We start from the raw sequence: 11,756 nt of genomic DNA on the forward strand, positions 1-11,756 counted from the left end.
AAACCACGCTTCCTCTGCTGCTCCTGGGAGTCACGGCAGGGTCCATGGCTGCCTCCCGCCCCGCTTCGCGATGCACCAGCAGAAGAACAGCCGGGATCCTTCTGGATCCTTCTGGGACCCAGGATTAATCAAGCTTACAGGAATGAGAAGTGAAATCATCGAGGGGAAAAAAAGAAAGCTAACAAGAAAAGGAAAAGTCAGTTCTCTGCTGCAGCTTGACGGGTAGGTGCTGCTGACTGATTCTTTAGGGCCCCTTTCTGAACACCACGGCGCACAACTTCTGGCTCCTGCCCCTTCCAGAACGTTCTTGCCCCACGGAGCTGCGCCGGGTCAGACCTCGTCTCCCCAGGCAGCCGGCGTTGGGGCAGCCCCGCAGCAGCACCGGGGGGGGTGTGGGTGCGCGGGCAGCTGGCGGCGGGCCCAGGCCCAGAGCGAGGGGAGGGGGCTCCCGGTGGACCTTCCCCTAGAGCCACGCCCGCTCCTTTCCCCCCAGGTGAACCGGGAGCTCGCCAGGAGCTGGCGCTGCGCTCCCGCAGCGCGTGGGCTCCGGGCAGCCCACGCGGGACAGGAGCCGAACCGCAGCCCCAGAGAACCGCCCGCGGAGACGAGAGAAAGAAAGAAGAGGGAACGCCCCGACACCAGCTCTGTCTTTGCACCGCAGAACCAGGGGAGAGCGCGAACGCAGTCCCCCACTACCACAAATTATGCAGTCGAGTTTCCCGCATTTGGGGAAATCGCAGGGGTCAGCACACCCGGAGTGCAGGGGATGAGCCTCGCCCTGGGAAAACCACCTGCCTGATCATGGTGTCTCCCCTGCCAGGTAAGTATGCCCCCGCCTCCCCGAACACCCGCACCCACCACAGCGCACGCACCCCCAGCACACGGACACCAGCCCCAAGAGCCCACCCCGGGCCCTCCCAAACGCCCCTCCTCGCCCCAACGAGCGCCCACGCCCCGAGCCCGCTCCGCGCCCACGGGGGGCTCAAGGGGCGCCCCGCGTGGCGTGGGCTTGGTCCCGGTCCCGGCATGCCGCGGGTTCCCTGATCTGCATGGACACGCCTCCCACACCAGAGCCCCGCCTCCAGGCCGCTCGCTCCATGCCCCCTCCCAGCTGTGGGCGTGTCCCCATGGGGGCGTTCCCACCGAGGGGGCGTGGCGGTGACGTTGCCGGAGGGGCGGGGCGGAGACGTGGCAGCCGCCTGGCGGTGCACGTGTTCCTGCGGGCAGCCACTGAGCGCGCCCCGCCCCGCCCCTGGGCTCCGGGTCCGGGTCCGGCGATGGCGGCGGCGGGCGGCGGGCGCTGGGAGGTGGTGCGCAGGGGGCGCCGCCCCGCGGGGGGCTCCGGCGGCCGCCGCGCCGCGGGGGAGGCCAACGCCGGGCGGGTGCCGGCCCCGGCCCGTGAGTGCGGGGCTGCGGCGGGGGGCGCGGGGCCGGGGGGGCGCGGGGCCGGGGTCCCGGGGTCCCGTTGCGCTCTCACCGTCGCCGCGCTCCCCCCGCAGCTCCCGGGGGCGCAGCTGGCGGCGGCCCCGAGCCGGGCCCGGAGAAGGCGGCGAAGAGGCCGGGCCGGGAGGCGGCGGCCGAGCAGGCGGCGCGGCGGCAGCAGGGCGGGAGGAGCGGCAGGAAGGCGGCGGCCGACGGCGGCCCCAAGCCCGGCCGGTTCCGCTCGCTGGAGGAAGCGCTGAGAGCGGTGAGTGCCCCCCCGGGACCCCCGCACAGCCCCGGGGCGGTACCGGGATGGAGGCACCGGGCGGCCGGGAGGTGCTGGGGGTGGGGGCGCCCCGGGGGATGCGGCCCCGAGGGGTCCCGCTGCGGGCCGGGGGTGCCCCGGGGCCTCCCCGCCCCCGGTGCCGCTCTCCGAGGGCCGCGCGGTCGGGGCGGCCGGGGGGGAATTTCTGGTTCGTGCCCGCGCCCCCTCCCTGTCTGCCGGGAGCCCCGGCCCCGGCCCCTGCCCTGCCCCCGGGACGCTCCCGCCCCCCCCGTCTGGCGGCAGCGGCTCTGCAGAACCCGCCCGGCTCCGTCTCCGTCTCGGTCCCGCCGCTCCTCGTGGCGCCGGGCACGGGCGGGTTCCGCAGGGAAACCCCCAAAATCCTCGCTCCCACGGCTGCGGGGCTCCCAGCTCCCGGCTGTAACCCGGAGCCCGGGCCCTGCTTGTGCCCAACGCGAGCCCCGGTCCCCGTTCGGCCCCTGCCCCGGGCACACATCGGAGCCACCCAACGCGTGTCAGGGCTGCGGGCCCTGGAGGATGCTCCTCAACCAGAGCAGCCCCGGGCTGGAAGCATCCCAGCCCCCAGTGCTGCTGGGCCCTCATGGGACTGCTGCCCCCTCAGCTCTGCTGCTGGTTACGTTTGTTTTTTTTGACACAGCAGCAGCTATTTTTTTGTTTTTTATTCTCTTCAAAGTAGTTGCTTAAAGAAGCACACAACAAAAGGCTTTCCGGCTCAGATCTAATAGTGCCCGGTGACTGCAGCTGACAAATGTCAGGCTGGGTGCAAAATGGTGAGCAGCTGTCGAAGTCTTGCTGCAGCTCCTGAGCTCCTTGAGGTTCAGGTAGATGGGGGCTGGCTGGCTGAGGGCAGGAGCAGACGATGGGCACGTTCTGTGGCAGTAACGTGGCAGGAGGAAGGCGAGGAGCGCGCTGCTCATGGCCAGGGCTTGTTGTGGGGGCCGCTGGCCGAGTGGGGCTCGGTGCAGCCCAGCCCCTGCAGCTGTGGAGCCGGTGGGTGCCCAAGGGCAGAAAGGGGAACCCAGTGCAGCTGTGAGGACAGGCAGTGAGCACAACTTCCAACATGGTTTCTGTTCCTCAGGAGCCTTTGTTACTATTAAGAAACGGAACGAGGCCAGAAACGGTCTCAGGGCAGGGAGGGCAGCGCCTCGGCCCCACGCTCCCTGGTGCACCAGAACCAGCTCCTCTCTTCCCCTGCTGGGGTCTGCGTGTCTCAGGGGACCTCTGTCATCCGCAGCTCGACGTGGCGGACCTGCAGAAGGAGCTGGACAAGAGCCAGAGCATGTTCCCCGAGAACCCCTCCGTCTGGGTGAAGGACCTGGCCGGCTACCTCAACTACAAGCTGCAGGCGCCCAAGAGCGACCCCGCGCTCAGCCAGCACGCCCACGGTCAGTGGCACCCGCCTGCTGTGCCTGGTGGCACCGCGGGGACATGGGGGGGTGGCTGGGGGGCACTGCCTGCTCCGTGCTTCTGTTGGTGCTGCAGGAAGCGCCGGGGCTCCCAGTTTGCAGCCCGTGTGGTGTACGGGCTCTTAAAGAGTAAAGGTTAAAGGACAGCTGGCATCAGAGATGGGTTTTAGAAGCATCAGGGTGGACAGGGCGGAACAGTCACTGGAAATCTAAAGGAAAAATCTGTTTTCATCTGAGATGGACGGGGCTGAGCCTGCCCCAAAGTCTGTGCTCATTCACTGCCAGTTGAGATGCTCGGGGCTTTCTTGGGGCTGCTTGTTTCTTCCCTCCCAGAACTGCCTTTAGTAGATGCTTAGGTAACACGGGTCTGTGATCTTAATTTGACATATTTTATAGGGTTTGTGTTTGGCTGATTTTTGTGATATCTCTAATTTGACTTTTCTCTGACTGCCAAGAGCACTGAAGTCATCTGTGTAGCTGGCAAGTTAGAAACTTTCCCCGGGCCTCCCTTCAGCATAGGGCCCCCCAGGCTGTGTGCAGTGGCACGGCACCGAGCCGTCTGCTCGCGGGTACCCCCACGCCTCTCACGGAGCCTCCTGCTCTGCCTGTGCCTGGGAGCACACTTCGCTGGGGGGGACAGCAGGAGGGAGAGCAGGGTTCCCTTCTCAGAAGCTGCCTGTACCCTGCAGCACCGACGTGTAACAGAGGGCGCTTGGTGCTGAGCACTGCGGGATAATTGCGGGAGGCACTCCTGGGCCTGGAGGCGCTGCCCTGTGCCTGCTGGGCAGGGTTTGCACCGCGGCTGCGCCAGCGCTCGCTGACTTGCTCCTTGCTCTGTGTTGCCTTCAGATTACCCGTACTGTCTTGTGAACAAAGAGCTGAGGAACATCATCAAATCCCTGCTGGGAAAGTCTTCCAGCGTGCTGGAGCTCTTCTTCGACCACTGCATCTACACCATGCTGCAGGAGCTGGACAAGACCCCAGGTGGGAGGTTTCTGACCGTGAGAACGCTTCCACTGCTGGCTGCCTGTGCCAGGAGCAGAGTTCCCCTGCGTGGGGCGAGACGGGCAGCCTGCCCGCGTGCCCTCGGGGAGGTGCTGGGCCGGGTGCCCGTGCGTGGCCGTGTCTGAGCGCGTCCCTCTCTGCTCTTCCAGGGGAGTCCCTGCACGGGTACAGGATCTGCATCCAGGCGGTGCTGCTGGACAGACCCAAAATCGCCACCGCGAACCTGGGCAAGGTGAGCAGGGTGTGTGGGTGTGTGCTGGTGCTGGGCTGCAGCCAGAGCAGCGCCCGAACCCTTTGTCCTCATGGAGGGTCCTGCCCACACCCGCAGTGTTTCTGGGCCTGAGTAATTAGCGGGCACGCATTGCAGGTGCCCTGGGAGCTCTCTGCATTGCCCTGCACATGGAGCTCCCGTGCTTGGCACACTCAGTGCATGCAGGAGCCCACCCTGTGCCCCCCCACAGCACTGGTGCCCCTTGGGGTGCTGGCGTCCTGCTGGCCTCCAAGGCTCCAACCCCTGCCCATGCTCCACGTGCAGCCGCCCCTGGCAGGGAGCAGGCTGCGTCTGCTGGGCTCTGCGCAGACATTATGGGGCCAGAACGAGAGGTTTTGGTGCCCCCTCCTTCCGAGCGGGTGGGTGCTGGAGGCTCTGCCACCCGTAGCCTGTGCCACTTCTGCGGGTCCCCAGGCTCTGGCAGCCACGAGCCTGCTGGCGCCGTGTTCATCTGGTGGGGGCCTCTGGCACCCCGATGGAGGAGCCGTGGCTCAGAGCCGCCCGCTGGGTGCCGCAGTGAGACGGACAGACGGACGGACAGACGGACGTCCCACTGAGCGGCTGCCCCTTGCTCCCTGCAGTACCTGGAGCTGCTGCGGTCCCACCAGAACAGGCCGGCCAAGTGCCTGACCATCCTCTGGGCGCTGGGGCAAGCCGGCTTCACCGACCTCGCTGAAGGCCTGAGAGGTGAGAGTGCGGGGAGCCTGCGCGTCCAGAGCCGTGGCGTGCTGTGACGGGGGCTCCAGGACGAGGGCAGGGTCCCGGGGCAGCCACCGGCGGTGCGTGGGCGACAGCTCGAGGTCAGGGTGTGGGGACATGCCGCAGGCAGCTGCTGCAGTGACAGCACGTGGTGCTGGTGGGATGCCGCGCGGCGTCCCCAGCACTGCACAGTTTGCTGTCTGGGGTCTGGGATCGCTCCCATTAAGCTCGTTAAGCCCCGTGCCTGCCCCCGTTTCGTAACCATATATGTTAAACATTAGCTGCCGCCGCAGCAGCGGGAGGGCTGTGTGCTGGAGTGTGTTTATAGACGAGTAAACACACGGAGCTATACGATGTCACTGCTCCAAACACTGAGAAGTGGCTTATTGCTGCTCGGCCAGCAGCCCATTTATCCCAGAGGATTGGGCTGGGCTCCCGTGCTGGGCCCTGGTGCCAGGGCAGGGGGTGCCGCTGGGCCCCGCTCTCCATCAGGACCGTGCCCCTGCGAGGTGCTGCTGCTCCCGGGGGCTGTCCTGCAGTCAGGAGCCAGGCGGTCAGTGCGGGGCTGTGGCCCTGCCCTGGGTTTTAATGCAGCTGCAGTGCTGGGGCTCCAGTCCTCCTCTGCTGCATGAGGAGCTGGGTGCAGGTGGGAGCAGCTTACCCATGCCTAGCACCCAGGGGTGCTGCGGGGGGCCTCGTCCCTGCGTGCTGATGGCCTCTCTGTTCTGCAGTGTGGCTCGGAGTCATGCTCCCGGTGCTCGGGATCAAGGCGCTCTCCCCGTACGCTGTTGCCTACCTGGACCGGCTGCTGATGTGAGTAACCTCGGCTTCGTCTCGGCAAGGGCAGAGCCTGCCCAGGCGGCCCTGGTGCCTTCATGTGTGTGCTGTGCTCGTGTGTGTGTGCACGTGCTGTGTGTGAGAAGCAGCGCAGTGAGAGGAGCAGTGAGAGGAGCAGTAAGGGGCGCAGAGCAGAGCCCGTCCTCCCCAGGGACCTCCCGGCACCGGGTGGCTGTGAGCTGCCCGTCCCCTCGGGGTGGTGCCATGCCGTGCCGCGGTGCTGGCAGCGTGGCCGTGCCCTGGGTCAGGGGCCCGGGGCCGTTCCAGGACCAGGGCTGGTGTCCCGAGCCCCTGCAGCCTTGTCCAGCGTGGGCACCTCGAGGTCTCCGGCCACAGAGGTGCAGCGGAGCCGCAGCCAGAGCCTCCTGCAGGGCAGGGCAGGAGGTGCAGCAGCTCCTCCTGGTCCTTCTGAACCACTGCTTCAGCAATTTGCTGTAACCCGACCACGGTTCTCTTCTCCGACTGAGCTGCATTTACCGGCCGTGCCTGCTGCAGGTGTCTAAGACCAGCAGCGAGTACAAACACCTCCCTGCCTTCTGGGCACTGCAAGTGAAGCCCACAAAACCATGTTCCCTGTGTACTTTGCCAGCGAGTCTGTGGCTGGGGGAGCCCCGCTGTTAGCAGGGTGCTGCGGGAAGCTGGAAGCCACAGGGACAGGGCAGGGGCTCCGTCAGCTGCGCCTGCACCATGCCAGGGAGCCGCCTCCTTCTCTCCCCGTGGTTGCACCAGGCCGTGGGGAGGCAATTTTGGGAGCTGGGCAGCGCCGCCTGCTTGAGCTGCGCTCCCAGTGAGACGTGAACCAGCACAGTGGGGGGAGGCTGGGGGGGGACGGACGGAGCTGCCGGCACGGCACGGCTGGCACCCACCACAGCGCTCCCCAACGCCTTGCAGGATGCACCCAAACCTGACCAAAGGCTTCGGTATGATCGGACCCAAGGACTTCTTCCCCCTCCTGGACTTCGCCTTCATGCCCAACAACTCGCTGTCGCCCAGGTAGGGCTGTGCCGCCCCGGGGACATGTGGCAGTGTGCGGGGCTCTGCAGTGTGGGGCAGCGCCCCCGGCCCTTTGCTTGGCTGATCTGTGGGGGCTTTGTGGGGCTGTGGGGGGCACGCAGCATCCCCGGGGGAGGCAGGGGCACAGGCAGCAGCGCTCCGAGCAAGCGTGGTGGGGAAATGCCAGCGGGATGAGGACAGGAGGGGCCGCAGGCTGCACATGGGGGGGGATGCAGTGCTCAGGCAGGCTGCCCTCACCCAACCTTCCGTGCCTCAGCAGCACTCAGCAGGCACTTCGCGTGCTCCCGGGGCTGTTCAGTGAACCAAAAGCAGAAGGGGCGAGATGGGAACGCTGCGCTGTGCTGTGCTCCCTCGTGCTCCCCAGCCTCCTTACGTGCTCAGCTGTCAGATTGCTGAGGGCTGCGGAGCCTCGCGGGCTGGTTACCTCCCGGGCACACGTGGCAGGGCCGTGGTGGGGATGGGGACGGTGGTGTCCCCGTGGCAGGGCGGTGTCCGCAGGCTGTGCCTGTCCCCAGCCTGCAGGAGCAGCTGCGGCGGCTCTACCCGCGCCTGAAGGTGCTGGCGCTGGGCGCGAGGCCGGAGGCGACGCTGCACACCTACTTCCCCTCCTTCCTGTCCCGCGCCACGCCGAGCTGCCCGCCCGCCATGCGCAAGGAGGTGAGCGGGGGTCGGGGCAGGGGGCGCGGGGGCTGCGCTGCCGGGGCCGTGTTGCCCCGGGGTCCCCGAGGCTGGGAGCGGGCGCTCGGGCACGGCGCGTCCCGCGGCAGCGTGAGGGCAGCTGGGTGCCGTGCTCCTTCCAGCTCCTCGCCTCCATGAGCCAGTGTCTGAGCGTGGACCCGCTGAGCTTCAGCGTCTGGAGGCAGCTCTACACCAAGCACCTCGCCCAGTCCAGGTGGGTGCCTGCGGCCGGCGGTGCTCCTGCACATTGAGCGGGGTCGGAGCCTCGTGCCCACACCAGGCTGGCTGCAGGGTGCCGGCTTCCCGCGGGCAGGGATGCTGCTGCACGATGCCGGCCTGCCTTGGGAAGTCGTTGGCGAGCTGGGCAGTCCCAGCCAGCAGCCGGTTGCCCCCTGCCCAACCTGCCAAGGCTGCTGTGTGGGAGCTGCGGGGCTCACGGCACAGCCGCCCGGGGCTGCTGGGGCGCGTTTCCTGCAGTGCCCTGCTCCAGGAGCAGGGCCAAGTGGAGCGCGGGCTGTGAGGCACAGCCACTGTGACCACTGGCCCCTCTCTGGGGCCACCATGCCCCTGCAGGCTGGGCTCCCTGGTGGCTCTGGTCACTGGGCCATGGCACTGCGGGCTGTGCGCCCCACTGCTGGCTGCACCCCGGCCATCCAGCCCTGCCCCGGCAGCACCGCGCTGCTCCTCGGGGTGCTGACCGAGCCCACGTTTCCCCCACCCTGCAGCTTGCTCCTGAACCACCTGCTGGAGTCCTGGGACAACGGCAGCAGGAAGGTAAGGGCGGGTGGCCAGGGGTGGTCCCGTGCCCCTGCTGGGGTCCCGCCGGGACGGGCTGAGGGCACCGGGTGCTCGGTGCCGCGCCGCCCCTCCGCAGCACAGCTCCTGCCCCCAGGTGCGGCAGTCCCTGCAGGAGACGGTTCGCTCCTTCAAGGTGACAAACGAGGAGCTGGCAGCGCGGGGGCCGGGCAGCGAGCAGGACGTGGCAGCGTGCGATGCCGCCTGCAAGGTGAGCGCGGGGCTCGGCTCCCGGTGCCGGGCGGGGGCTGGCTGCTCCCTGCTGCCGGTGCTCGGGGCTGAGCTGCGGTCCCCAGAGCACCCACGGGACACACGGGGACAGGCGGTGCTGGTCCCTGCCAGCTGCTGTGGCGCTGGTTTTGTGGCAGCAAAAGCACCCCCAAGAGAAGCTCTGTGCCGGGGGTGGGCGCAAAGTGGGGTGAGGAGGTGGCAGAGGAACACACGGGGACAAAGTCCTGCAGTGCAGGAGCCCAGAGCTCACCCTGCAGCCTGGGGGCTGCCGGGGCTTCCCCACGGAGGGCGTCCTTTGCTGCCGGAGCTGCCAGGCTCGGGAGCAGCGAGGTGACGGGGTCCCTGCTGGTGTCCCCCAGGTGCTGCTGCAGAAGATGAAGGGCGGTGGCTTCCCCTGGTCCCGGCTGCTCCTCATCGGCCTGGTCTTCGCCGTCGGCTTCCTCCTGCACGACGTCCGGACGCACGGCTCGCTGCAGGGTAGGGCCCGCGCCGCCCCTCGCTGGGCTCTGCAGGGGAGGAGGTGACCCAGGAGGTGACCCACGCCCCGAAGCAGTGATCGCCCTGCTGCCATCACCCTGCACACCCCGCTCTGAGCCAGGCCCCCACGGCCTCCCCTGCGTCCCGATCCCGTGCCGCTGCCTTCAGCTGCCAGCCCGTGTCCCAGGGGCAGGTCACCGTGCAGGCGACACGTCCCCGGCCCTGCCTGCCACCTCCCGGGCTGTATTCCCCGGGGCTGCCTTAGCCTGGGCTCCTCTGGGCCCCGGAGCTCCTGGCCCATTTGTCAGCTCTGGGCACGTCCCAGCACTTCCTGGGGAAGTTTGAGCTGTGTGGCCCAGGGAAACCTCCTGGGGACCAAAGGGGGGCAGCCCCCGGCAGCTTTTGAGCCCTGCAGGCAGCTTCCTGAGGCCTGCAGCCCCGCCGACACGCTGCTCAGGGGCTGCTCCCTCCTCTTGCAGCCTCCACTTCTGCTCGCGTGCTCCGCTCCTCCGGCATCCTGTCTGCCTCGCAGCAAGCCTGGCACAAGGCGTCCCACTACTCCCTGGAGGGGTACAGGTCAGTGGCACTCGGTCAAGCAGCAGCGCGTGCGCCTGAGGGGGTGAGAAGTTGCTAATGCAGCACCAGGTGATTTCTGTAGGGAGCCCTTTTTGCTTGGGAAGCGTTCCCCAGGTGCTCCTGGAAGTGCTTTTCAGCTCAGCCCTTGAGTTCTCCCGTTCCCCTGGCTGTGGCAGCAGTCTCCAGGTACACGTGTGCTCCCGTGGCCTTGCTGTTGGTGCCGGCGCAGCCGGCGCTGCCTCAGCCTCCGCTCTCCCGCAGGTGGTTGGAGAGCACCCTGCCCGCCTGCTGCTCCCGGGGGGCCGCCGTCCTGCAGCCCGCTCTGCAGCTGCTCTGGGCGAAGACGGCGGAGCTGGCGCTGCGCGTCTCCGAGCTGTGCTCCTCGCACCTCTCCTGGGCCCGGGACCACCTGCCCTGGCTGCTGGAATGGGTGAGGACGGGAGCTGATGGGGAGCACCGCGGGAGGAGGGCACGGGGATGGGGGTCCCCAGCGAGGGGACGGGGTCCTGCGAGGTGCTGGGTAGGAAGCAAGCAGTGGGTGCGGACGCCCACGTCCCACATCTCCCCAGTTAGCCCAGTCCTCAGCCCAGCAGCATCGGGGCTGAGCGGGGAGAAGCCCCAGAGCCATTCGTTATTGCCCTGGGAGCTGGGTAGGAGGGAGGTGGCCTCAGCCCCTGCACGGGGCCAGCAGCACAGACGTGTCCCCGGGCGTGTTGTGCATGGCCCAATGCAGGGAGCGTGGGGCAGGGCGATGCCAGAGAGCACAGGCATCACCCAGCGGCCAGGGGCAGCCCCTGGCAGGGCGCATGGGGGTCGGGAGTGATCTCCGTGCCCAGTGCTGCCAGGTGCCCGCCGCAGCTCTCCAACCCCATCCTGCTCCTGGCCCCACAGCTCCAGTCCCGGGTGCCCGAGGCCGTCCTGCACTTCGCCGAGTGCGTCAGGGAGCTGCTGCTCTTCCTGCTGCGGAGCTGCCTGCTGCCCCTGCTGGAGCACGGCGCCGCCGCCCTGCAGCGGGGCTGGGAGCACTGCCTGGATGCCTGCCAGTGAGTACCGCCGGGACTGCGGCTGCACGGGGGGCAGCGAGGTGCTGGGACTGTGTTATGGGGAGAATTCCCCCCTGGGGGGGCTGGCGGGGGTCCTGCAGCGAGCTGGGCCCCGAGGGAGGGGGGTGCTGGTGCCCAGAGCCCTGGGGTGGTGCCGCGGGGGTCCCCCAGCTGGCTGCGTGTCAGCGTCACCCCCATGGAACTGCACCTCCCCGTGCCCCCCGCACGTGGGTGCTGCCCTCGGGGGAGCTGGGGGGGGGGATTTGGTGCCCGTGTGTCCCCCCCTAACCCCTGCCCCTCGCTCTTGCAGCGGCGAGGTGTCGTGGGACTGCCTGAGAGCACAGCTGAGCAGCCTCACCTACTCCTCGTGGGCGTACCTGCAGAACACGACCCTGGCCGTCACAAACTGGGCCTCGGCCATGATCTCCGGACACTGAGCTGCTGCCCGAGCCTGGGGACGTGCTGGAGCCACCGTGGGGCCCTGGGACCCTCGGGCTGCACAGCGCTGGGGGCCTTGGTGCGGGGCTGTGCTCGCCCTCAGAATCAGTTTTGCCCCCCCACACCCCCCCGACCACTTCCCTGTCCTGGGTCTCACCGGGGCCAGCGCTCGGCTGCTGCCCACGGGGGGGGCAATGAAGCGCCTGGGTCCTCCTGCTGCCTCCTGTCACCTCTATTGCACAGGGGGGCATGGGGGGGGGGGGGCAGACAGACAGACGGACGGACAGACAGGTGGATGCTGCCTGCTGCTGCTCCAGCAGGGCTGGGAAGGGGCTCGTGGTCACAGGGGGTCCCGGGTGTCCCCCTGCCCCCCAGGGTCTCCACTGCCCCCACCTCAGCCCGCAGGTCCCTGGGCAGCCCTAGGGGACCTGGGGGGGCTCAGGCGGTGGGATCGGTGCTGACATCCTGGGGTTGTGGCACTGCCCGTGTGGGGCTGTGCCCGTGGGGGTGTGGGTGTGTGTATGAGTGTGCACGGGGATAACCGTGTGTGCTGTGTGTGT

General features: G+C 68.3%; 1 protein-coding gene across 2 annotated transcripts; it reads left to right on the plus strand.

Annotated features, from left to right (window-relative positions):
• The first annotated feature begins 1,230 nt into the window (after nucleotides 1–1,230).
• TMEM214 (transmembrane protein 214) lies at nucleotides 1,231–11,409 on the plus strand. 2 transcript variants are annotated; one of them, XM_084516047.1, is made up of 17 exons: nucleotides 1,237–1,398; nucleotides 1,500–1,687; nucleotides 2,961–3,111; nucleotides 3,982–4,116; nucleotides 4,287–4,369; nucleotides 4,990–5,095; nucleotides 5,839–5,920; nucleotides 6,836–6,937; nucleotides 7,474–7,615; nucleotides 7,759–7,850; nucleotides 8,362–8,410; nucleotides 8,529–8,642; nucleotides 9,022–9,139; nucleotides 9,619–9,715; nucleotides 9,977–10,145; nucleotides 10,607–10,758; nucleotides 11,069–11,409. In XM_084516047.1, exons 1-17 carry the CDS (start codon nucleotides 1,278–1,280, stop codon nucleotides 11,193–11,195), a joined length of 2,028 nt encoding a protein of 675 aa, XP_084372173.1. In that variant the 5' UTR covers nucleotides 1,237–1,277; the 3' UTR covers nucleotides 11,196–11,409. The 2 variants fall into 2 exon arrangements, with proteins under 2 accessions (XP_084372174.1, XP_084372173.1); XM_084516048.1 differs by lacking the exons at nucleotides 10,607–10,758; nucleotides 11,069–11,409 and adding an exon at nucleotides 9,798–9,901 and having other exon boundaries at nucleotides 1,231–1,398; nucleotides 9,977–10,113.
• The last annotated feature ends 347 nt before the right edge of the window (nucleotides 11,410–11,756 follow it).

The sequence above is a fragment of the Aythya ferina genome, assembly GCF_964211825.1.
Source record: "Aythya ferina genome assembly, chromosome: 3".
NCBI lineage: Eukaryota > Metazoa > Chordata > Aves > Anseriformes > Anatidae > Aythya > Aythya ferina.

What these genes read in the sequence shown, in the direction of transcription:
- TMEM214 (XM_084516047.1), top strand. Translation starts at nt 1,278, where the DNA reads ATGGCGGCGGCGGGCGGCGGGCGCTGGGAGGTGGTGCGCAGGGGGCGC. An exon ending in GCGGGTGCCGGCCCCGGCCC is followed by an intron (nt 1,399 to 1,499) that starts GTGAGTGCGGGG and finishes CTCCCCCCGCAG; the next exon opens with CTCCCGGGGGCGCAGCTGGC. An exon ending in GACGCACGGCTCGCTGCAGG is followed by an intron (nt 9,140 to 9,618) that starts GTAGGGCCCGCG and finishes CTCCTCTTGCAG; the next exon opens with CCTCCACTTCTGCTCGCGTG.